This window comes from Sinocyclocheilus anshuiensis, unplaced genomic scaffold, assembly GCF_001515605.1.
Source record: "Sinocyclocheilus anshuiensis isolate Anshui unplaced genomic scaffold, SAMN03320099.WGS_v1.1 scaffold981, whole genome shotgun sequence".
Taxonomy (NCBI): domain Eukaryota; kingdom Metazoa; phylum Chordata; class Actinopteri; order Cypriniformes; family Cyprinidae; genus Sinocyclocheilus; species Sinocyclocheilus anshuiensis.
Genome location: NW_015557100.1, coordinates 76,730 through 102,968, shown reverse-complemented (window position 1 = coordinate 102,968; position 26,239 = coordinate 76,730). Strand labels below are relative to the sequence as shown.

The 26,239-nt window shown below is 36.1% G+C and overlaps 1 protein-coding gene and 1 long non-coding RNA gene across 5 annotated transcripts; both read right to left on the bottom strand.

The window, feature by feature from the left end:
• Positions 1-2,943: 2,943 nt before the first annotated feature.
• Positions 2,944-7,041, bottom strand: LOC107677525 (uncharacterized). 4 transcript variants are annotated; one of them, XR_001632855.1, is made up of 5 exons: positions 5,207-5,411; positions 4,881-4,970; positions 4,344-4,404; positions 4,142-4,208; positions 2,944-2,996 (listed from the first exon to the last, which is right to left on the bottom strand). It is a non-coding gene; the product is annotated as an uncharacterized LOC107677525 (long non-coding RNA). The 4 variants fall into 4 exon arrangements; XR_001632854.1 differs by lacking the exon at positions 2,944-2,996 and having other exon boundaries at positions 3,609-4,208; XR_001632856.1 differs by lacking the exons at positions 2,944-2,996; positions 4,881-4,970; positions 5,207-5,411 and adding an exon at positions 6,964-7,041 and having other exon boundaries at positions 3,609-4,208.
• A 1,765-nt stretch (positions 7,042-8,806) lies between these two features.
• On the bottom strand, positions 8,807-26,083 carry LOC107677523 (ubiquitin-associated and SH3 domain-containing protein B-like). The gene is made up of 14 exons (XM_016472453.1): positions 25,473-26,083; positions 14,099-14,152; positions 13,711-13,897; positions 13,429-13,627; positions 12,299-12,468; positions 11,987-12,195; positions 11,522-11,666; positions 11,289-11,409; positions 11,089-11,211; positions 10,907-10,999; positions 9,727-9,871; positions 9,538-9,644; positions 9,352-9,461; positions 8,807-9,268 (listed from the first exon to the last, which is right to left on the bottom strand). Exons 1-14 carry the CDS (start codon positions 25,598-25,600, stop codon positions 9,131-9,133), a joined length of 1,929 nt encoding a protein of 642 aa, XP_016327939.1. The 5' UTR covers positions 25,601-26,083; the 3' UTR covers positions 8,807-9,130.
• Positions 26,084-26,239: the final 156 nt, after the last annotated feature.

The window sequence follows — 26,239 nt, the reverse complement described above, 5'->3', positions numbered from 1 at the left end:
GTAAACAGAAGGCAAACATCACTCCTGACCTTTTCTTATACTTCACTGATTGCCGACCTGAAGCAAACAAGCCAATTCTTTCCATTTAAGCTCAACGACACTTCAAAGTTTCTTTGACCTCATTCTTTTTCCGATTTTTATCTCAACTGCTGCTTATATTTCTGATGAAGTTTTTCCTGGCTTAACAGATAAACTGTACAGGGGCAAAAAACACCACAACTCAGAAAAAGAGCATGCACTCATCTCACATGGATTTCTGTCAATGCCGTCCAGAGTAATCCGCGTTCACCTTATCAACCGTAGAGTCAGAGGTGCAGAAGGAGCCACGCAGGGTGGGAGCCAAACAGACAGAGTACAACAACACAAGAGTCAGCTCCGTAACTTCCTCTCCCTCCAGTTCAAATTTGGGGGCTGGATTTGGTGGGAGCCGAGCGTGCCTCAGTGAGCATGCTCTGAAACGAAAGGCACACTTTTATACGCACATGACAAGTGATTTCCAGCCCCTGGGTCCCTCCTCCCCTCCACATCCTCCCTCCCTTCTGCCTCCGAGCTGAACAGAACCCAGGAATGCAGCTCAGACCAAAGTCCAGCCTCCATCAGAAGGAGAGGAGGGAAAGAGCCTCCCCCCACCCGATCAATAACACGTCCAGCTGCCCGAGGCAAGCGCTGAAGTTTGCCGGCCGGTTGCTTTTCTTTATTGGAGGCAGGTGGCTAAATGGCAAGAGGTCTGTACTACAAATGGGAGGCTCCCAATTTCCACTGAAACCACTGCTAGGAGAACGGCACCTAACTAACCCCCTGACCCTTCATGTGCCCCGGGGCATCACAAAATGACTGGCTTTCCCAACAAAGTGGTTTTTCTGCAAAGAATAGGAATGTGTGAGGTAAAAAGACACCTGAGCAAAAGTGTTCAACTGGTTAAGTAAGATGTGAAATACCTACTTGTGTTACTGCTCTTCTTAAGTTCTTACAAAACAGAGGTGGCACACCCCCCTTAGTGAACTCCTTGACCTCTACTGAAACTCAAACAAGTCTTAAATTATTTCTTTATACACTACCATTCAAACGTTTCAGGGTCAGTAAGATTTTTTATGTGTTTGAAAAAAAGTCGCTCATGCTCACCAAGGCTGCATTTATTTGTTTAAAAATACAATAAAAACAGTAATACTGTGAAATATTATTACAGTCTAAAATAACTATTTTCTTTTTGAATAGATTTTAATATGTAATATTCCTGTGACATGTTTTTTCCTGTGATGCAAAGCTGAATTTTCAGCATCATTACTCCAGTCTTCAGTGTCACATGGTCTTTCGGAAATTATTATAATATGCTGAATTGCTGCTCAGGAAACATTTCTTATTATCAATGTTGAAAACAGTTGAGCTGGTTAATTTTTTAACTGCGATACATTACTTAAAAATATTATTTGATGAATAGAAAGTTCAGAATTTATTTACAGAATTTATTTGAAATAGAAATCTTTTGTAGCATTATGCATGGATTTACTCTCAGTTTTGATCAATTTAATGTGTCCTTTCTAAATAGTGTTCTTTTTAAACCTTACTGACCACAAACTTTTGAACGGCAGTGTATGTTCATACTTTAACTATTTAACTACTAATTTACCTATTATATTATTTAATAATCTAGAATACTTTATTCTGCAATTTTTCTATAATAATCATTAAACTGACACTATATTTGACTCATTATAGTAGCACAATTTGATACATTGTGCTACTATAATTTCACGTCTGCCTTTCAGTCTGAATTCTCTCTTTTTTTTTTTTTTTACTTGATAAAGTAATTTCAACTCCAGTCAATATTTCAGGTCCCTGTATTTATTTATTTGTTAAGTAGCCATGTGATAAATTATATGTCATTAACAAAAATAATTGTACAGTATCCCTTACATAACCATGCATCTGAAAAGGACTGAAATGTATTATGTTTACTATTATACTATGTTAAGATATGCTAACAATGTTAAGTTATAATACAAACACAAACCACCACAAACAAAACAACTACAACACGAAATTCACAGAACTCTAAGAGAAAAGTAAGCAAACTGAGCAATTCAAATGGTCAAAAAATCAATTATGGATAATTAACATTTAAAATATAAAAATAGTATAACACTGATTTACAGTATGAAGGTGAAGACACACCTCCCGTGGTGTTTTTCAATGTGTGCATGTCTGTTTTCACTCTTCTAACTGTGTGCAGCTGTCTGGGTAACTCTGATAAGCGCCTTGTCTCAGTGTACATGCTGCTGTATTTGCCATTTCACTGATCAACCGGATGAGACTTTTTTGCTTGCCGAGTGTAGCAAAACAAACCACTGCTGTAGTCACACATAAATGCATAGTTATCACAGACCACTCTATCTATCGCAGACAAAAACATGCACAACCCATGGAATCACACTGCTCATATTCTCCAGCCCGCTCTCACAAACACACGCTGAGCTGATAAGCCTGAAGAACAAACAGACTCATTCTAGAAAACATGATTTAGCTGGAACAAGCTTCTATTCAGAGAAAATTACTAAATAAATCAAGTTGTTTTTTTATTAATCAAAACAAAACTACAGGTTGATTATTTATCTTTTAAAATCTACATTTTTCTCTAATAAAAATTTAGAAATGAATTATGAGATTTTCCACATTAGGTATTAAATGTTATGCTATCCATTTCAGAAAAGGGAGTTTATCTGTGCAGGGTGTTTCTGCAATGCTCTGGCGGTTCTCTCTCCTGCCCTAATTTCTCAGAGAATCTGTCTGCATTCAAACCAGGTTGTACAATGAGGACATTAGTCCTTTGAGACATTCTCTCAGCCTCCGTCTAGCTCTCTCCTCTTTCACACACTCTCACTTTCTCTTCCCCCACACACTTTTTCCTGTCTTTCCCTGATTGCCACCCTACAATGAGAACCCTACCTCGTTCTCTTCATTCCTCTTCCCTCTTAATACCTGTCCATCATACCATGTCCCTGTAGGCACCAAACAAATACCAAGTTAATGTCTTACCTCAAATAGTTTCTGTTCATTTTCTAAAACGCTGGAGCATCATTATCTAGAACATGGGGTTTTCAGAATGGGGTCCAGGGTCAAGTGTAAGACTTGCAATGTTCATGTTTTCAAGTAAAGTTTATGCTTGTATTTTATCTTTTTAGGGAGTTTGCCCCTAAAAACCCTTTATCTTGCTCACTGGGATTTGTATTTCAAAATTTTCTTTAAAGCCGCTTTGGATTTATTGTAAAATGTGCTACACAAATAAATCTGAATTGAATTAGAAACAGTAAAGATAATATTTTAATTATTTCTTTTAACCTTAGTACAATGACAACATAAATGCCAATTATTTAATATTTAAACATCACATTGTCTTTATAATATCATATTTGCTATTTTTCACACACTGTAAAAGTGAGTCTTAAAATATACAGCAACCTTAGGTAAAATCTAAAAGGGCATCCTAAATGGTTTATTCGGTTGAATACAAGTTCATTACAAATTTTCATTAATTAGGTAATATTATTGAAACAATTTCAAAAGATGTTTACACAAAACCTCCAATGTTTTCCATAAACAAATTGCCCAATTAGTTTGCCGGGTGTCAGAGTGACTACAAAGGAGAGAATTAAATAGGGGAGGACTGCTCCAGATGATTGCAGATCGGTCCATAAGGTCAAAGGTTATGGGGAAAAAAAAGGAGGTAAAAAGAGCACTTGCGCTGAGGTGAAGGTGGTTGTCTGACTGGGTAAGAACAAAACGGTGCAGGGAGGTGCAGAAGTGGGGGAGGAAGATTGGCATTACGGTGACCACAATAAAAGGTTTAAGCCTGTGACCCTTCAAAGCCAAAATAATGCCAATTAGGCTTTAGGCTTTAAGAGACCCTAGCGTGGATTCAGCCAATGGCTCTTAGCCCTGGTCCTATTTGTCAGCTTTAATCACCACTTCAGTCAGACAAACTGCTCACATTGTCCGTACATAAAAACTACATCAAGAACAAGGGCGGTACATTTACTGCCTTTCTTGGGTCACGCCTTGCCATAACACAGCAGCATTGACCGGCGAACCACTGCACTGACCCTATGACTTTACGAAGTGAAAACAAATAAGAATGTGGCTTAACTGCGATGCAAAGGCAGCTGCTGCCTGTTCCATTGATGCTGAATAGCATGTGGTTATCTGTGTTTCATCTGCAAATAAAAAAGAAAGGACACATTTAAAACAGCTAAATCTCAACAAACAATGAGTGGACTATTTTAATTTGTCATGGTAAGTAAATCAGACCCTAATCTCTCCCAGTTGTGTGCATTAATAAAGCTACTAACCTGATGAGCCTGGAACAAAGATCTGTGCAAACAGCAGCAGCTACGGTGCAGGTCATTTGTTCTACGTGCAAACAAATTATATTTATCACACTTTAAGTATTTGCATATTCTTTCTTCCACAAAAATATAATGAAACTAATGATGCTCATTTAAAAGAATTAGAGACAGCAGATGGCAGTATTTGATCACGTTGCTACGAAAACTTGAGATATTTTTTGCATATTTTTTTAAAAATACTTAGTTATTTTTAAAAATATTTATTATAGTAAGTAATCTGTGTAAACCATAGACTGTAAATGGCAAATTAATTGCAAATTTTCATTACCTCTTTTTTTCTTAATAGACTAGAAACACCTGCACAACCTAGTCTAAAAACTGGCCTTGAACTAAATGAGCTTTACAGCAAGCAAAAAAAGTAGAAAATTCACAGGTCTTACACTGATGTTGCATGAAGCAGTGGAGTAGCTACGGTGCATGCATTGCACAGTACGAAGCTCTATTGCCTCCTACTGGAAATAAATGGAAGTTCCTGAGGACCTTCCTGATTAGCACTGTAGTATATGCTCCAATTTGCAGCTCTTTTCATTCCCTATGACATTTAGATGTGTTGAAAATGTTTTTGGATATCTGAAATTAAAGCAAACACTTTTCAAAGCCTATATAATAGATGTGTGAATGAAACCGAACTACATTTTCCTTTTCTTGTCTTTAAAATTCAAGTTAATGTACTACTCCTTAACAAAAATGTTAAACAAAATCCACTAAAAATTATATATACATATATATATATATATATATATATATACTTTTTAATATGTTTTTTTTTCTCTTCACATAAAAAGCAAGAAAACTGGCAGACTTACCTGAAATGTCGTGGTTAGGATGGTTAGAACTGTACAATTTGTCCATAATTTGTAGAAACAGAACTTCGCAAACCTCTCTATTTCTACATTCAGTGACAAACAAACAAAGCTACAAAGCTCACTTATTCTGTCTCTGAAAGAAAAGTGAAGTGTAAAGACAGCAATATCAAATATCAACACTGAAAAGAAAACGTTATTCCGGTGAGATGTCTGTTGACTCATAAAGGCAGAGCCAGGGGCTCAGTGTCTTCACACACTCTGTATGTGTGTGTGTGTGTGTGTGTGTGTGTGTGCGTGCTCCTTTCACTCCACATATACGTGCCTTTGCCATCGGCATTACTCTAATATATGTCTTGTCTTTAAGAGGGCACTTCCCTTTTTTCTCCCTTTTTGACTGGAACTGAAATCAATGGTCACGCAATTACAGAATGTGGATTTATCTGGCTGCTAAAGTGCGTGTGGGGAGCACTATACAAATACCCAATAAGAGGTTCAATAAGAGCAGTAACACTGCTGATTGCCGACTACGGTCCCATCAAAACCAGACAGCCAGTTCCAGGTGTTTTATTCTGTTGAGAGGCAATATTGCATATTGGCAAAGAACATCAATGTTCACTCAAACGTCTCACAGCGGCCTATTGACTCTCCACCAGGGAGCAGAGTCAACCATTTGGAAGTTATAGCTCCTTTCAAACTGCTTTAAGATAGGAACAAACGTTCGGAGCTGGAAAGTGCTGTCTCGAGAGGCTCCGTCACCGATAATTAGTGATCAATCACGAATTAGTTTAAAAGCTTGAAAAGAACACTGAGAGCATTATTAGATTGCAGAGATTCACTGCTCTCCAATAATGACTTGGATTTTTAGAGGAATGAAATCCTCCAATCGTTTGTCAGTTTCCTCTATTGCCAATCACACCCATTAATCAGGGAAAGGTCCAACCGGCCCATTTCTGAAAGATTGCAGGTGCCAACCAGAAAGGAAGGGGGGAAAAGGCTGCTTACAGCTTGTGTAATTAGAGGACATTAACACAACTGCTTCAGGCTCATCACTATGTGATAAGTATACTTCAAGTATTTAAAATTACTATGACTAAGTCTTAAAACGCCACTAGGCCTTGAAAGATTCATCAGAGAGTAATTTATGTTAATTCTGCCAATAAGATCTAAATTGAAAGATATTTGCCAATATTGTCTTCATTTATCACAAATAAATGCAAGCACACTACCAAATGTACTTGCAGTTCATAATGTTTTAAAACTGCGCCTACTTAACACAACTAATCTAAAATACTTCCATGTTTGCTGTTTGCTATTGAAACCACTCTCTTCTTTAAGGACCTCTAACAGTAGCTGACCTGAACTGACCAGCTCTCTGTAATTGAACAAATGCATCAATGCTGCATTTGTTCAATCTAATTTCAGGATGTTACTAGAGGGCATGTTTATCGAAGAGAACAAATATGTCTAATAGATCAGATTAGCCCACAAATCACAGGTCGAAGGAAGAAGCTATATGACAAGATACCTGAGGTTAAACCAGTACATTAATTTAAATATTTAATATTGTTGTCCTTAAGAAACCGGACCATTCTTGTGTTTTTCCCTGTGGCTTAAGGGACTGATTAAGTCTAAAGCTCAAACTTAAAAATAAAAATCAAACAGTTGTAGTTCTCAGTTTCAGTTATTGTGGCTTAAACTTAACATTAACACAAGAAAAAGCCTTCTATAATTTGATAATTTACTGTTAATATACTCACATTTTTTTTGTAACTACTGCTGACTATAAGGCGCCGTCAGTCAGTCAGCCAGCCGCCATGAAGTAGAAGACGGCTGTCACTCGTTCGAATCATTTCCGCGAATCGGTCCTTTCAAACATTTTGCTCCAAATAACCTATTCATAAAAACAAGTCGGCTCAAGTGTATGGGATGATATTAGACTCAAAATGATTAATAGATGCACGCACAATTATCCATGTAGGCTACTGCATACATTTTATACATGTATTTTAGCTACTAACCACAAACAACGCCTTTCCATTTGAGTCTGTGGAATTCTGGATTAAATGATTGTGCAGCGATTTTTACAAATACAGACATGTTTGCGAATAAAAATGTTCTGTTCTGCATTAATATATCATAAATTGCTCATGCAAAAAGGAATCTGTCCATATGTGGATCAGGTGACACGCGTGCATTAAATGACGTCTAGTTCGAGTCGATCTTGTTCAGTTCATTTGGATTTTGAGACTTCATTGACTTCTCTTCTGAATCGATTCTATTTGATTCATTTGAATTGAGACTTTCGTGCCCTTTTACAGGATCCCCCTACTGAGGGTTGTCCCCCCTAAAAGTAGGCCTATGATTAAATGTTTTATACTTTTATAATCAATTGTAAGTAGTAAAACAACACAAAAATTGAGTCTCCCCCTCCCTTGCACTTTGGTCCAAATGCCTGCTTTCGTCTTTTACATCACCTAGCTTTCATCTTTTACATCACCTACACACACACAAGTCCGGTGAGAGAGAACAAAGTCAATAGTTGAGGAAGTCCAGTAAGTAAGGCTGTCAAGGCTAATTTCTTCACTTAAACATCGGATGAAGTGATTAGTTTCTCTTTAATACAGATGATGCCAATGTATTTTTCGATAAATCCGCTATGTTAGCAATAATAACGTTACCTGCTTGAGGGAAATGGTTGCCAGGTTTTCATAACAAAACCCGCCCAATTGCTACTCAAAACGAACCGCGTTTCGAGGGTTCTCCCGGTAAAAATCGCGTTCTGGGGCTAAAATACACGTTATCGGGGTTGCTTCAACCCGCGGACATGAAAAACAACCCGCAGCAACAGTGATAAGGTAGCCCAATTCCACGGGAAAACCGCGGACGTGGCAACACTGTGACGGATACAACGGACACGAGCGGTCACGGCGCGACCACAACAGCTTGGAGTTGTTTAATTTGGCATGGTCTCCCTGTTGCACTAATAGTAGTAAGCCATTCCTCTGTGTATACATCATAGGCGCAGGAAGTGGGGGTGCTGCAGCATATTTTTTATTTTCCCCATGTTTTTTTTTCTGTGGTCAACTGTTTAACTGTTGGGAATAAAAAAAAATAGTTGGCAAAGGCTATTAAATTAATAGATAATTGCCACTATTGGCAATAAGTAATTAGCAGAATATCCTGCTATTTTAATATCGTATAAATAAAAACATCACAAAACAAATACTGCTATTTTCACTTAGTGTAAATAGCATCTATCGCTAAGAAAATATGCCCTGCCCTAATCTCACGCCATTGGTTGAGCCATGTTGCTGTGTCAGGCTTCACAAACAATAAAGCAGTTATAGCCACTACAGTGTTAACACTTTTCAGGAAAAAAACAACATCCTATATTTGGCTTTTCATACAGTTTTTCTGTGCACATTAATACAAAACTTTTTTTAATATTTTTAAATTAATAATTACACACTTCAGCTTTAATGTAAAGATATTACAAATACATTTGATATCCATTCAGCTATGCTAAAACAAATATTACACTTTTTATGCATTCAAGTTACAGTTGCAAGATAAATGATTAAGACATGATTGCTTTTAAGTTCTTTAACATCTCATTGCAAAATTGTACATGTTTGCATGGCAGGAAGTGATCTTTAATCTTTACAATAAGTGCTGCATTATGCCATGGTGCATTTCGACTTTTTAAAAGTGATAGCCAATGCCCTGAGAAAGCCTTTTAAAGGCTCAGTAAACATGATCACAAATGTTAATTATTCCACCTGCAAATAAAAACACATCCCATATCTTATTTGCATAATTTAAACTGGATGTGACAGATTAGATCTGTTTAAAAAATATTCTCAGTTTTGTGCTTCCAGTGCAGGTAACATTTCAGTCTCTTGTGGACAGACCCTGCAGATAAGCTCATTCTTGCTGTAAGGTCTCTCTCCAGCTGAAGCTGTGGTTGGGCCCATGAGTTAAAGGAAGAATTGGTGGGTCCACTAGCTGCCAGACTCCTGAGTCCCCCTGCTCCTCACAGGCACACAGACCCAGGTATGGAATCTGGACGGAAAGATCGGCTCCCATTAAGCATCATGTTTAAAGTGTAAAGATCAAATGTTTAAAGTAAAAAGGATGAAACTAACCTTTCGGACTACTTGCACAAAATCCTTAGGATTCTGAGGAGAGAGGCCCTGGATCTGGCGAGTGCAGGCCTCCAAAGAAGAAGCATGTCCCACAAACAGAATATTTTTTCCTGATGTAAAAAAAGGAGGGTGTTGGTAAAGATCTGTGAGGGTCATGTACTAAAAGCAATATTTCTAATCACTCACCCTTATTTTTGCAGTATGCCAAAATGTCTTTGGTCACCTGGTGGCTGCGATTAATGTACGTATCATATGCCTCCGAGCCGGTTAGTTTGCTAATGGGGATGTGAGGTCTGCGGGAAGGCAACTGTCGATCAGGACTGAATTTGAAATGTAAACAGCTCCTACACTGCATATGATCACTCCATCTGTTACCTGTATGTTGTGTCTACATTAAGGTTGGCCGCAGCAAGATCTGTGGGGGGTATCCAAGCAGGCAAAGATGTTCCTGACACCCATTTAGTCCACTCAAAAAGCCCAGGCTCTACTCGAATGCTTATTCTGCCATCTTGCTGCATTCCTAGAAAAGGTGCACATGGCATTGGGGTCGGAGAGGATTTAAATACTAACAATTTTAAATTGTAACAATTTTAATGACAAGTAGAGGAATAAAGTGAACATGTCGATAAAGATGTACCGTAGAAAACCGTGTGCCATTTCTGAAGCAGCATAGAACTTTCTGAAAAATTCTAGTCTAATACAAGCGTTGTATGGCCAGAATTATAATGTTAATCTACTTGTGGATAGAAAAAAAGAAAAAGCGTAACTTATAGAAATAAATATTTTCCAGATCATATTTTATAAACAAGCTATTGTTCAAAAGTTTGGGCTTGGTAATATTTTGTAAGTTCTTTAAGTTTTTAAAGTTTCTTATGCTCTCCATAGCTACATCTATTTGATCAAATATACAGACTAAAAAATGTTTTGTTAAATATTATTACAATTCAGTAATCATTTACAATTTAGTCTAGTGTTCTATTTTAATATATTTTAAAAAGTAATTTATTGCTGCGATTGCAAATTTTTCTGAAATTTTTCTTCAGCCATTACTCCAGTCTTCAGTGTCACATGATCCTTCAGAAATTAATCTAATATGCTGATTTGAAGCTCAGTCATTTTTTTTATATTATTATTACCAATTTTATTATGAAAACACTTGTGCTGCTCAATACTTTTGTGGAAACCAAGATTTTTTTTTCAGGATTCTTTGACAGCATTTTTACATTTTAAATTGTATAATTAAACATTATACATGTATTTACGGTCACTTTTGATCAATTTAATGCATCATTGCTGTATAAAAGTTTTTTTTTTCTTTCAAAAATCTTGCTGTCTGAACAATTGTGTATTTATAATATCTTTATATTTTCACAGTATAAAGTTGGTCTTTATACATGAAAAGATATAGCTGCCTTTTATATTTTAAGAATGGAGTCTATATGGCATTTAAAGATTTAAAACCCCTGGTCTAAAAGACATTTACATGCTCCTATTGGAATTTTCCTGTAGACATGTAGACCACTGCTGCCAACAGATTCCTGACTACAGTATGTACCTCTGAGGATTTCATGAGCTGTCTGGACACATCGGAGGCTGGGTGAGCAGTACACAAAATCAATAGTGGTATTACTTTCCAGCATAGCCTCACCTGGAAATCAGATGGATGACATAAAAAGAGCATGATATACAATTCACTTGGAGAATTCATCTCAACATCATAACACTGAGCAGACATACCCACTATCTTAGCCTGTGTAGCTCCAACCACTGTGATAGGAGCATCCATTTCATAGTCCCTGTGTGCTCCACCCCAGGCAGGTAGTGCAGCGGGCATATTCAGGTTACTTCTCACGTACCTGCCTACAGGAAGACAAACTGAGCTTGCAAACTAACTGTACCATGTGAGCGAGGCGCCATGATCCATCTCTCTGGATTACCTTTAGATTCGGAACACTGTGAGAGCCAGTGTTTCCCAAACACAACATCCATTCTTTCTCCATGCCGACATACAAACAAGGTCCTTTTAGGGGTCCGAGACTGGATGTTTGAGCGAAGCACCTATCATCAACAGCACAGAAATGCTTTAATAAATTATCAAATCATCTGTAACTGCACCAACCCAACAGTCAAACGTGTTACTTTAATTGCTGTAATGTACAGTAACAGGCACCTGCATAGGTTGGCAAATAACACTCAAGATGGCAGACTCTCCCAACTTTGAGTTTTCAAAGCATCGAATGTTGAGCAGCCCATCCAATGATTTGCTCTCCTTGCAACCCTTCTCCGAAGGGGAAGTACAAAAGAAGGAGTGTGACCTGTTTAAAGAGCATAGAGATAAATGCATCCAATAGACACTTTACTATCCCATTAGGCCACAGGACAGTATTTGTGAATGGAAGTAAAGCGATGCAGCTGACGCTGGTAGGAAAACATGCCAAATGTAGTAGATCTGGATTAAAATTATACTAGACACGTTTGTGAAGTAATAACTTAATTCAAAAGAAGTACCTACTCGAAGAGCTGATGAGTACAATTTAGGTGAACCTTCCCTTGAACCCTAAATACGTGCAAGTAATCCTGATAAGTTGTGCTGAGAACTATCAAACTTGCACAGCAAATCTTTTGGAGAACTTACCCATGAAAGACCCACGTGTCAGACTCATCAGCCGGGCTCACATAGTTCTCAGGCAGCAGGCCAGAGATGCCTGTACTCAGAGATGTGCCGTACACCCAGCCCTCACTAGTGCTCATTTGCTCCACTGTAGACGTGAAGATAAAGTCTCCAGGCACCAGTTCCAGCTCATCGTCGTTCTGAGGAGTGTAGGGGTACATCACTCGCAAAGTCTGACAATGAAACAGAGGTAATTCTGCATTAAAGTGCATTCCAGTAAACTAGCAAAACATTCAAACTGAAAAGAAGATTTAAAAGACATAAGGCTCAACTCACCTCGTGACTTGCAAATCGTATGTCTCGTGAGAAGAGGGCAGCGAGCCAATCACATCCCAGCTTGACTTCAATCCCTCTTGCCAACTTTTCCAAGATAGAATAATGATTGGTTGGGAAGTGATAGGCTAGAGTCAAATGAAGCTGCTTTTTATGGGGTTCCACATGAACATCTATGAAACAAATAGTGTCGTGAGCATTTTTATGAATTTATTCTCTATTCAGATACACAGTATTTTGATCAATGAATAAGTATCAGTTCATTTCATTAGAACACGGTTTAAAAAGGGAAAAAACACCTAGAATGTTTGATTTACAGTTTATCTTTGATAAGTACAGATTTAAAGGGATAGTTCACTCAAAAATTTAAATTCTGTCACCATTTACTCACCCTCATGTCTTTCTTTTTTCAGTAAAACATAAAAGGTGAATGTATTTGCTGTATTTGCAATCCATGCATTGAAAGCATATAGTGTCCAGGGGATGTCAAGCTCCAAAAAGGACAAATAAGCACCATAAAATCATCAAAAAGTAGTCCATACAGTTGTTTGCTATATTATGTGCACTATATATGTTTTTTGAAGCCACATGACAGCTTTGTGTAAGGAACAGAACAATGTTATTTTAGTATTATTTATATACTATTATAATATGTATTAATATTTTATATGTATATTTTCAGCTTTCATTTGAATTTTATTTTAAATGTTAGTAATGTTTGTCTTTTTTTTTTATATATATTTCTATTTAGCTTTATTATATTTCAGTTTTAGTTTGAGTAATTTTAGTACTTAAACTTAGTTGCAAAGGCAATATTTATATATATATATTTTTTTTGTAGGTTTTTTGATCATTTAATAAATGAAAACTGTTTTAGTTAATAGTAACAACACAGAACAGACTAAAATTCATGTCATTATTTGCTGATAGTTTTTGTAAATACCCTGTTTTCATTATATTGAAAAAAGCATCTTGGAACTTGATAGATTTCTTCATTTGTGTTCCATGGAAGAAAGTAAGTCATATGGATAACGAACGCCATGAGGATGAGTAATGAGCCGATTAGAAAAAAATTAAACGTGAGCACTATGCAGGCACCATCTGTGACAAATGCTCTGATCACGCCTCCCCACCAGCTTTAGCAGCAGCCTCCACCGCAAAGTCAGCCGCAAACTTCTTCAGCGCCTCAGCCACCTGCTCCTCCACAAATAGGCCTATGAAGTTGGTGGAGGTGTAGAGCTCCAGGGGCAGGGGGCTGGGGAAGCGTCCTCTCCATTGATTCACTGCAGACTGCAGAGCTTCACACAGAGCCACTAGTTTATTGTCTGGACACTACAAACACATAAAATGAAGAAATGTAAAATTACACAACTTAAGAATAATAAATCAAGATTAAAATAGAAACTGTGACTCACCATAAAGAACTGGCAGAGTGTGATGTGTGGGAATATGTTGTGAGCTTTGTTTTTTCCACAAGTTAAGCGAGACTGCTGCCAGAAATGAGAAAGCTGGTTTTGTAAAGGCCCACTAGGGCGCAGATACAGCACATACTCTCTGGGTAAAGGGTCATCCAGGAAAGGGTCATCCAAATGAGAGAAAAGCCTATGGAGATACATGCACATGATCATGAAGGCTACAGCACAGCTAAACCAGCAAATAAAGCCTGTGTAATTATAACTGTCAACAAGAATTGCTTTATGCATAGAAAAACTGGATTGACTCATATGAACCACTAGAGGGTGGTACTATTCCTCAAGAAAAGCGAGCTCAAGCAGGCTGAGAAAAAAGTGTAGGAAAGCTCACCAGTCACATGCCAGCTGAACACTTCTGCCTCCAGTTGATGCCAGAGCTTTCAATCTGTAAAAAGAGCATATTTTTGGATTATCAGCATCCAAAATCAAAGAATGATATAGGAATATAGTTAGAACATATGCTAAAGCCATGTTTTATTTTTTTTTATTTTTTTTTTGTTTGTTTTGAAAATGCAATCTTTTTGCCTTTCATTTAGATTTAGCAATAAAAAACGAGAAACTTTTACGTTCATAAAATATATTATACAGCAGGTAAAATAAGTATTGAACATGTCACCATTTTTCCCAGTAAATATATTTCTGAAGGTGCTGTTGACATGAAATTTTCACCAGATGTCGGTAACAACCCAAGTAATCCATACATACATTAAAAAAAAAAACATAAGTTCAGAAATGAAGTTACGAGTAATAAAATGGAATGACACAGGGAAAAAGTATTGAACTACTGAAATTTATTTAATACTTTGTACAAAAGCCTCCTGTATGGAGAAATTAGCTGCATGCATTGCTCAGGTGTGATTTTGGCCCATTCTTCCACACAAATAGTCTTCATATCTTGAAGGTTCTGTGGGCCTCTTCTATGAACTCTGATTTTTAGTTCTTATTTCCTATTGGATTCAAGTCAGGTGATTGGCTGGGCCATTCTAGCAGCTTTATTTTCTTTTTCTGAAACCAGTTGAGAGTTTTCTTGGCTGTGTTTGGGATCAGTCTTGCTGAAATGTCCACCCTTGTTTCTAGGGATGGGCGATACCCCTTATTTTGTTTTCGATATGATACCGATATTTTTCAAGGCAGTATCGTCGATATCGATACCAATTCGATACTTCTGCACTAAACTTTTAAATTATGAAATTTATGAAATTATTAAATTACTAAGAGTAAAATGGGTAATGAAAACCACTTAACTTTATGTTTAAAACGCATTTTAACCCGTTTAATCCCAATTTTTTCCCAGACATGAAAATATCCAAATGATGTGTCATTAGTAACCCTTTGAAATAATCAATAATTTATTTTTTTTTTGGAAGTGTGTGAAAATTTTTATTTTATGGTCAGTCACAATTGTAACCAGTGGGATAATGTGTATACTGAATTAACATATTTCTGCAGTCTTAAAAATTGTTATATATCTTAGCCCAGCTATTTTAAACTGTTTGATCACATTCTAGGCTTACTATTATGCATAAAAAACCCTTATACAACATTGATAGGAATACTGAGATCAAATACAAAAAAATACAACCATCAACGCATTTCAGAAATGTTACTTTTTTGTAACATATATCATCACATTTTTATATTAGTGCTACCAGTATTACAACATTAATATTCTAACTTATTTGTAACATTTGAACTTTTGATTTAGTGCAATATTTTGTACTGCCATTAGGGACTGCCAGTGAATGGCTGTTGCATGCATAAAATGCAACCTTTTTATTCTGACAGTGTATGATTTCTATTAACATTACAGAATAGAACATGATCTATATTATCTTTCAACGTTCAATTTAAATAACTGTAACTGCACAAACTATGTAGGCTACAATTTCAATTTGTTTATTGTGAAATAACTCAAACATTTATGTTTTTTTTTTCTGTCCTCTGATAGTTCAGGGCTGCTGTTCCCAAAAGCTTTAATGCTTTCTTATGATACTTTTGGGAAACGCAGCCCTGTTTGAATGCACTGTCAGCAGTGAGTGAATGCTCTCTGTGATTGATTGGTTCTGTCTTACAACATTTGCGTGTGTTCAGATGAGCAGGAAAGTAGTTCTATCCTACACAATTACTCGCTAACAAAGGTTATTCGTCCAATTCAATGCATATTGTACGCATTATTATTATTATTTTTGTTAAATAAACAAAACCACTGGTAAATAAAACGCACCTTAGTATCGATATTGTTTGTTTGAGTATCGATACTCGCGTATACTTTCGATACTCGCGTCAGTATCGATATATCGATACTTCGGATCGATACGCCCCTCCCTACTTGTTTCATCTTCATGATCCTGGTACTGTAGGTGTTGGGACTGAACCAGCTAATATTAATTTCCACAGACTAGGGGCAGGATTGCTTTCTAATTACTGATAGGTTTCAGCTGGTGTGTTGGCCTTCCATGCCTTTTTGCTTGTTCATTACTTTTTCCCTGCGTCATTCCATTTTATTGCACATAACTTAATTTCTGAATTTATTTGTTTTGTTTTCTTTGTATGGGGATTATTTGGTTTGTTACTGACATCTGGTGAAAATTTCAAGTCAACAGCACCTTTAGAAATATATTTACTGAGAAAAATGGTGACGTGTTCAATACTTATTTTACCTGCTGTATCTATTTAATCCATTCATTAAATATATTATATTATATATTTGGTCTACATGAATACTTTTTTGACATAAAAGTATATTCTCTTAAAGAACACTAAATTTGCCTTTTATTTCATTAATGTTGCATAATTTGCAAGTACAGTTTTTAAAAAATATACTTTTAAGTACACTACAAGTGCAATTTCAATACATTTAAGCACACTTCTTTTTCACAGAGGTGTGCTTATCGCGAACAGGTAAGGGGGGGTGGCGGAGGGGGGCACGTTTTAGTGAAGTAAAACGCATTGTAGTATTCCAGCTAAGTTTATTGTTAAATGAATATTGTTTAATGCTATTCCACTGTGTGGAACCACTGCACGCAAGTTCATTAAGCATGTTGTACTGTGCAGGCCTAAGCGAGCATATGATGGCAACATGTTTGAATTCTATGAGTGGTTGCATAAGAGCCAAGGTGTGCTAATATTTTCCCATGGACTGTCATTTTTTAATCTAATATGCTATGCACTCACACTATGACTCCATGAGGTCTGTGACAGCGTGAACTGCATGTGTAAAATGAGATGAAATTATATTTTTATGATTTTTAACATGACCCAGAGAAGAAGCTGCGTGAGAGAGGTGATCTTCACACTTCTCTCACACATCAGTGTCTCATACACACTGCGGTTGCTTCTTGAAGTGAGAATACTGCTTTAAAAAGCATAACATTTTTTAGGATGAACTTTAAACAGAAAGTGTTTCAGTATAATACAGCCTGGGTCATATTTTCCTTGATCTAGTTCTGTTAATGGTTTTTGAAGATAAACATATTTCCTTCATTTGACTGGCTTCTATCAGGTAACAGATGAATTTATGACAAAATATTGTTTGGACACACAACCTTTGATATAAACAACAAAAGATATGGGATGCATTTCTGTCTTCATTTTAAAAGTTAATAAAACTATGGACTATAATATGGACTTTTCAACATTTTTGGAATACGTTTTATGGGAAAATGCTATTTCAGGCTTTCTACTTCAAAATTGCATCCATTTACCATTTCTTTGTAATTATGTGCGAAATTTACAAGCAATTTTTGAGTGAAAACTGTTTCTACACCAGATTTATTTATTTTTATTTATTTATTTATTTTTTGGCAATATTGCAATAACAAATCTGTGACCCATTGATTTCTGGGTCATGACCTTTATTTTCTCCCTGTTTAAATACGGCAATGGACTTAATAAACCAGGATGTTTCATCTGGCAGACATTTAAATTGACATGTTTACTTTTAAACAATATTGCAATATGCACAATTGCATTATTTTCCTTTAAAAAAAAAGAGAGAAAAAACAAACGTGCATTTTAAAACAAGATAAAAAAAATAAAAATAACCACCCACACACTCCACACTCACAACCTGTCTTTAGGTGCCTTTTTATGTTAAAGGACTTAATAAACCAGTAAATTTCATGTGGCAGACATTTAACATTGACATTTTTACTTTTAAACAATATTGCAATATGCATATAAAAAAATTTGTGCTATAGTAAATATTTTGTTTTCTCTAAAATACATGCTCATTTAACTGCCTCATGAATAATAATATAATATGTGTAACCTGTAAGATGTGAAAATTTTGCAAGTATGATAAAGAATACCCTAATTTGCCATTTTCAGAAAGCCTGAAACTTGATATCATTAGAAGAAGAGGTAACAAATTGAACAGCATCTGTGTGACCAAATAACCGTCCCACTGAACAAAAATACATTGTGAAATGTTTTCTGTTCTGAAAGCTCAACTAAACGAGACAATGACTGGTTACATGGGATTGTAGCGTTTCAGCCTGTGTGAACAGGTCATTATAAGACCTCACATAGCCTCTTTTCAACTATTACCACTGAAGCAAAACCCCAGGGTATATACCAGGACTTCCCCTGAGCTCTGCATCTACCTCAAACAGGAAATAGTTCACCAAAGGCCACGGCCAGTCTGTATGTTTGCTTGCTGTAAACCTGATCTCTTAGAATCAAGAATTGAGTTAACAACATTGTAGAAAGCAGAAGCAAGGATAGGGTTAACAAGATATGATAGACGACATGCAGAAATGCAAACGAGAGGTAAAAACAGACTTCTCTGTGGCAGCTTAAACAATTTTTTTCTAAGACAAAGCACAGACCAGCAAACACATTTTGTCTTTGTTTTAAAGTACAGTAGGTCTCTCACAATTCTAATTAAATTAAATTAAATTTGTGATAGGTTTTTGCAATATTATTTGTCTATTGAAAAATGTATTACATTTATTATTTATTACAACTTTAAGTATGAGAAAGGTGCATTGCAAATAAAATGTATTACTACTGCTATTATTATTATTATTATTAATTACTGTGGATTCATTAACAGCAGTCAACATGTGGCATATCTAAACATAAATAAATGACCAGATATAAAAAAACAGATGATCTAACAGAGATTATGAAAATACAACCAAACGTTGAAATGTATAATATTTCTATGATCGCTCAACAACATGCAAATTATTGACATATAATAAATGGGATTTTTTTTTTTAAACAAAATATAGAAGTGTGCTTTACCATCCACAAAAAGAGTACTGGCCTAAATACTGTATTTGTATTAGCCAGATTTTCAGTTGAATTTGTGCCAAAATATCAGTTTGATTGGGCTCATGGTCTTTCACAACAACAACCAAAAAAAAGCATTCTGTCCTCTTTAATTTTTGATAAGTTTATTCTGCTATTTTAAATATATAATATAATGTAATATAATGCAATATAATATGACTGATATGCTATTGTTAGATGCATGTTATTTTTGCATTTAACACGCTTTTTTTCTCCGTTTTATCAAAACAGACCTGCACTTTTTCATAGTAAAAGCTGCCCAGATCAAGTCATCTGTTACTGCCGTATACTTCTTACAGTAAAAAAAAGACCCTAAATGTCCTGTAAAGTGACTAGCATACTTCTTCATGCACAGTAAGTGTGCTGTATGCAACAGCAAAGAGACTTTATTTAACGAGATAATGAGGGGATAACAGAACAAATTCGTTTTTATCTCATTTAATGGAAAAAGCTCTTGACAACATGAATAATTAACATGCATACCAAGCGTGATAGTGAAAACATCCACCCATTAAAGTTTAAAGTAGGTCATAATGCTTGAATATTTTCCTTTCAAAAAACCAAATGTGCATTTTAAATCAAGATTAAAAAAAGAAAAAAAAGAAAAGAAAAACCGCCCACACACACCACACTCACAACTTGTCATGTCTTCAGATGCCTTTTTATGTCTTACAAGCTATTTCCAATTTACCCTGAATTACTCATATACAATTTGATTAAGGTGCAGTGGGGTGATTCTTTACCAATTCCGGTGACACATACAATATTGAATTAAATATGACTGAACATGGAAATGTGTGATCAGCAAACCTTCTACATATATGGCTCAAGGAATTTGCACATCTACATCCACATGTGCTTTGAGAAAAAAATGTAGAAGAGGGGACATTTCTAAAAGCATTTCATAATAATTATCAATAATTTGACCATTTAGTACTACTGCTTTTCTGCCACAGCTCACAAACAAAGAGCAACATCTTTGTGGTGTATTTGTGATATTCAGTATGACATGATTTAAAGGAGATAATATTTTGTGGATATTCATACCATGACTTGCAACAGCAACCAGCTGCCTGATTAGCTTTACAGGTTAAGTTTCACTGCTTTAACACAATTAAGATTAGTCAATTTTATTATTCTGTTTTATTCAGTTCTATTTTTGTCATTATGTAATGATGCATCTAACTGTTTTTTTATAAATCACTCCAGATAATCTCAACAAAGTGACTTTTCATTATCGTCTAGCTGACCAAACAGGCATGAACACATCTTTAACTCGGCTCTTTGGGGAAATCCCACAGCTCAGACCTCTGCATCCTTAAGTTTCCTGTTTACAGACCTTCCGTTAAGCCTGATTCGTTGCCAAGACGCTCAAGAGAGTCACTGCAATCCAAAACAAGACTTCCAACAACTAGTTTTACAGACAGATGCTCCAATGTGTACAGTCAATTTAAAAGATTTACTACTGCAGTAAATTGATTAAAATTGTTTAAGTTATCAATGCACCTAAACAGTAATATATTTAAAAAGTTAGGGATCAGTAAGAATTTTTTTCTAAAAGAAATTAATCATTTTATTCAGCAAGGATACATTAAATTAATAATGAGTGGGAGTAAAGACATTTATAATGCTACAAAAGATTTCTATTCCAAATAAATGCTGCTATTTTGAGCTTTTTATGAAAAACATATCACAGTTTTCACAAAAAATCTTTCTTGAGCAGGAAATCGGTATATTAGAATGATTTCTGAAGGATCATGTGAGTAATGACTGCTGAAAATTCAGCTTTGCATCACAGATATAAATTACATTTAAAGGGGTCATGAACTGAGGAACCAAAATTACCTTGATCTTTTGACATATAAGTCATTGTGCTAAAAAGATATCCTGTAAGTTTCAGAAATCAAAACCTGTTAGTCTAAAAACAGCATATATTGAAGCTAGTCTGCCAAAATTACAGTTTTGAAATATTCTACTCTATGATGTAATAGTGTAGCTAAGCACCGCCTCCGCAGAAGAAGATCAATGCCTGCTTCTACATCACTGCCTGTTTAGCCCCACCCACCGATTCGTGCACGTAGTGTAAATAACGAGAGGTGAACGCAGGTCTACACGGAAACCAAACGATAAAGATGGCTCCTAAAGATACTGTGCAGTGCTAAGCTGTAGTAAAACAGTCTTTGCATTGCTTTACTTCTGATCCCAACATTAGTGGTCACTATTGCTTTGTCTGTTATTACAGATCGTTTGATATGAGTATTTATGCATTTTAAACCTAAATCACTGCAGCGTCCATCTATGAAGGATGTAGGATGTCAAACATTTATTACAACAACTAGTAGCCAATCATAGCAGTGGGCTTTTACAATCCGCCACGCTCAACAAACAGAGCGTTCTGATGAGGGGGGTTAAACACAGGACAGAAAAAAAAATATATATATTTTTTTTTTCATGCAAAAATGTTAATAACATAATAAGTTGACCTCAGATAACAGTACAAAATAAAAAAACAAAGGCAGTTCATGACCCCTTTAAAATATATTTAAAAAGAAAACATTTATTTTAAATTGTAATAATATTTCCCAATATTACGGTTTTATTTTGATTTAAAAAAATGCAGCCATAAAAGACGATGTAAAATTTTGACCAATCCCAAACATTTGAATAGTTGTTATTAGTTATTGTTATTAATACAATTAATAATCATGTCCCTTTTCCAAAACAATAACCAACACAGCAAAGGGTGGAGCTGTATCCTTGTGTGCCTTCCAGAGCTTGAGTGTGAGCAGGAGGGTGGAAGGACACCCACATTTGGACACACGGCTCTTTCTGGCAACCGCACAACCGCCACAGATGGTGGACTCACAAATGAGAGAACACACACTGATACAGGCCCTTTATAAACAGTGGAGGAGTGGAAGAGTAGGCTGACTTTATAACAACTGCCTTTATGGATCCCACTCTTATGCCTGTGTCTGTTTTTTCAGCGGTGAAGGAGAGATTTGCTCTTTACTGATGCTTGCGTGCTGGCCTACATCTGTTTCCTTTATCCCAGCAGCCACTGAGGGAGCTGAGCCAAAGAGGAAGAAGAAAAAGATACGATTGATCTCACTGACGCCCGGCAAGAGCAACAAACAGACGCTATCCCATAAGCCCCAAGGCCCACAAGTACCAGCTGCCATCCCTGCCACACGGGGGACCGACGATGAGAAGAGCGCACAGCTGTCCATCCCAAAATATGGCCAGCCAACACCTGCAGGCCTGTCGGCAAATGTGGCCAACTGTGTGGCCAAACTGATGGCCCACTTGTTTCCACAGAACATGAAATGCATCCTCACAGGCTGTGAGGGATATAATGTGGCCTTTTAATACGGAAGATGATCAGGATCTGTGTATTTATGCACCAGGAGGTCATGGTCGCTATCTCATCTCCTGCGTTGCTTGCCATATTTCAGGAAGGAAGCTGGTGACATTTACACAGCGTGACCGACCCGGAGACAAAACCACAGTGATGCAGCGTTATTATACGCATAGACTGACTACTGGTAAATGCTACCTTATGACAAGACAGTAACGGTGATATATGGATGAGCAACAGAATAACGAGAAAGACTGGTTAGTGTAAACAGACTTAACGGTTCACCCAAGAATTAAAATTATGTTTCAAACCTGTATGACTTTTTCTACTGTGAAAAACAAAGACGAAATTTTAAAGATGGTATCTATCAATTTTTAATGTAATGAAAGTAAGAGAGGACTAGAGCTGTCAAGCTCCAAAATGACAAATTCACCATAAAATTATAAATAAAAATGGACCAAATGGCTCTGTGACGAGAGGGGTGGGGCCGAGAGCCATGGGAACGGAGCAAGGCTGGTGGAGTAAATGCTAATGCGCGACACCTGCACCACTCACCGGTCTCGAGTCCCACGGAGGAGCTCCGGAAGGATAAAAGGAGGAGTGACGACAGTGTTGGACGAGAGAGGACCAGGCCTGGATTTTATTTTGTGTTTTGTGTGCGGCAGTCGTCTGCGAGGGGCTGCCGCTTTACTTTCATTTTGTGTTTATTTGATTAAAGTCTTTAAATGTTCGCTGGTTCCCGCCTCCTTCCCGACCTACGAACGTTGTTACAGACTCATACACTACAAATTTACGCTGTTATTCACTGAAAATCTTGACATCCACCTTAACTTGAACCACCATGAGCTTGATGAGTTCATGAGAGAAGTTGGGAGAGAAGTTGTTCAATTTATGAATGAATCATACTTGTGTAAATAATCTGTTTAAGCAGTTCTAACAAGTCTGAATGACACTACTGATTAATATGATTCTATGGACTGCTATGATTCTCCTGATAGGTATGATTCTACTGATCAAAATTATACTGATTTTAATTATTCTAATGACAGGAATGATTATGATTGGAACAATTATACTGATCGAAATGATTCTACAGATTTGAATGATTCTACTGATCTGAATGATTGGAATCATAATGATTATATGATGATCAAAGTGATACTGAATGGAATAATTCTACTGATCAGAATGATTCTAATGAACAGAATGATGCTCATCAGAATGATTCAGTTGATGATTTACATTTAAATACATTGTCCACATTGTTATATTTACTATTTTTAGGGCGCCTTTTGTCATTTTGGGGCTTGTCATTTCCAGTCCTTATTCAGTTGCATTATATCGACAAGAGTGATTTTATTTAAAAAAAATTCTAATTTTGTTTTCCAAAAAAAAAAAAAAAACATTTCCAAATGCAACAGGACCATACAGTATGAGTAAACACCAGGGCACAAAAAAAAAAAAAATCTTCCCACACAACACTGAGTGCACATCGACTACATGTGCTTTAATTTTGAACAGCTGCATAGTCTTGGGTTTTCTCATTTACGTGCCAAAATAAGAATGGAGAAAAAAAACACCTTGTGACTTACAAATCATTCATGCTGTAATGAGCACAGATGTTCCTCCTCACGTGTTACAGGACACATTTACCCTCATTACATTGAACGGATCGGTATGACGGTGGTCGTATCTCAGGCATATGGGCCCATCTGCATGCTAAGGGGGCCCCCAAACTTTCGAATGATTATTATTATCATTTTAATTAAATGTTATCTTCTATACACAAACATGTTTTAACCATTATTAGTGTAGTAAAATAAAATTACAATCTGTAAATTATAGAAATGATTAGTGAAAGTGAACTTCTTTTACTGTAACTTAAAAATAGAACCCATGACGTTAATGACACAAAGAAGAACATGATGTATAGAAAGAAGCACTTGTTTGGTGGCCTTCGGTGGATCTTACAAATTGGGTATAATATCAAAATCAGAATAGGCATGATATTGGTTGTGATACTTCCAGTAATGGACAATTAAATAATTACAGTAATTTCTTTATTTTTAGTGCCTTATATAATGTAATTATTTTTTTTTTAAATGAAATAAAAATACATTAAAATTAAGGGGGCCATCAAGGCAACTGCCAAGTCTGAAAGCTCTTAACTCTAAAAGAGTATTTCACAGGAAATCAGGGCAGATCACTGTCGTTATGTGGGTCAATAATACATCTATAAAGGAGACAAAGAAAAAGCATATTAATAACTCCTATGACTATATGACTACACTTGACATGCTAGTTAATACAAAAGCATAGGTGCCTTTACATACAATATTTATCTTTATTTTTATTTTAATTGCCCGAGGGCATACTGAAGACAGACATGTTACACTATTTGGCAAGTCACTGTCTGATAGCCAAAATAAGACATACATTTTACAAAACATCTGACAAATACAATAAAATATGAAAAAAAAAAAATGTATATCGTTTTTTCATATTTTTTTTTACTTTTTTTGTATTTTATACAAATATTTTATTTGTATTCTTTCTCTCTAATTTTATATATGGAATTATAATTTTAGATTATATTTACATGTATAATATATATAATTCAGATATGCTAAGTGAATGGCAAATGACATAATGACATCTATACACTGATTTAGAAATAATCCTCTAGTTTACATCTCTCTGTGGGTTTTTTGACACAATTACCAAAAATAGCTTGCAGACCATCTTGTGTGATGCTGAATGTGGCTGCAAAAGCACATCAGTGATCCGAATGACAAACAATTAAAAGTATTTTTTTGAGCAAACCATATAGGTTATTAGAAACAATTTACAGTGCAGGATAACCACTGTTTTCATATTCATGACTTTAAAACTACATAAAATCAAAGTAATTCACTTCAGTGACAATTAGGTTCAATAACGTGTTGAGACACCCAACAGATCATTAACCTGAGAAACGAAACATTTTCTTTATTTGTACAATGAATATTTTAAGAAGATCGTCATTATATATGATAAATATGGCACTTACGCTCTCTGCTGAGGAAATCCCATCGAAAGCAGCACGTCCAGATTGGATCCATGTTTGACAGAGACGCAACTGTTCTGTCTCAGTCGGCACGGAATAATCTTTGAGTAAAGATCCTCCTTTGCTGCCATCCTTCAGTCCCATCAAATGATACTGACGACAGTCGAAGACTACACATCCACATCTGCTTATTTAGCGATTTACACTATGACTACAAGCATAATCGTCCCTCCTCCTGACAGCGGCAGCGTATGTTTGTATACAGTAGCCTAGTTATACAGTAGATAAACGAGCTACAGATAATGGCTGTGTTTCAAAAACCTATTGAGCTGCCTACTTACTAAACAACATTTTGGACATCATTGGCGGGTTTCAAGTCAGGACACGGCAGTACATTTGAGCAACGCGCCTGTATGCCCAAAATGCTGTCTAAGTAGGCAGGTCACGAGGTTTTGAGACACAGCCCAAGTAATATGCGCGTCAAACACTATAACTAGCAGACACGTTTACTCGTCATGCTTGACACTAACCCGATTTAAGTAGCCTAATTTACCTAAAAGTCTTAAGCTGATCACAATTTACCGTTTACTGTGTCACATGACCCGCAATATCAAGTAAATGATCAAAATAACTACCATTGCTTACTTTTATTTTATTTATTCAATTTATTTGTACAGGGACAACGCACAACAACAGTGTTGTGCCAGAGTTAGCTATAAAGCTAAGTTGCATCTGCAGTCCCTGCCTTATGTTATTATAACTTATGTTAT

Coding starts and splice junctions, on each gene's coding strand:
- LOC107677523 (XM_016472453.1), bottom strand. CDS start 25,600: ATGGCAGCAAAGGAGGATCTTTACTCAAAGATTATTCCGTGCCGACTG. Junction 13,628..13,710: donor CACTCTGCCAGTTCTTTATG/GTGAGTCACAGT, acceptor ATGTGTTTGTAG/TGTCCAGACAATAAACTAGT. Junction 11,212..11,288: donor ACAGTGTTCCGAATCTAAAG/GTAATCCAGAGA, acceptor GTCTTCCTGTAG/GCAGGTACGTGAGAAGTAAC.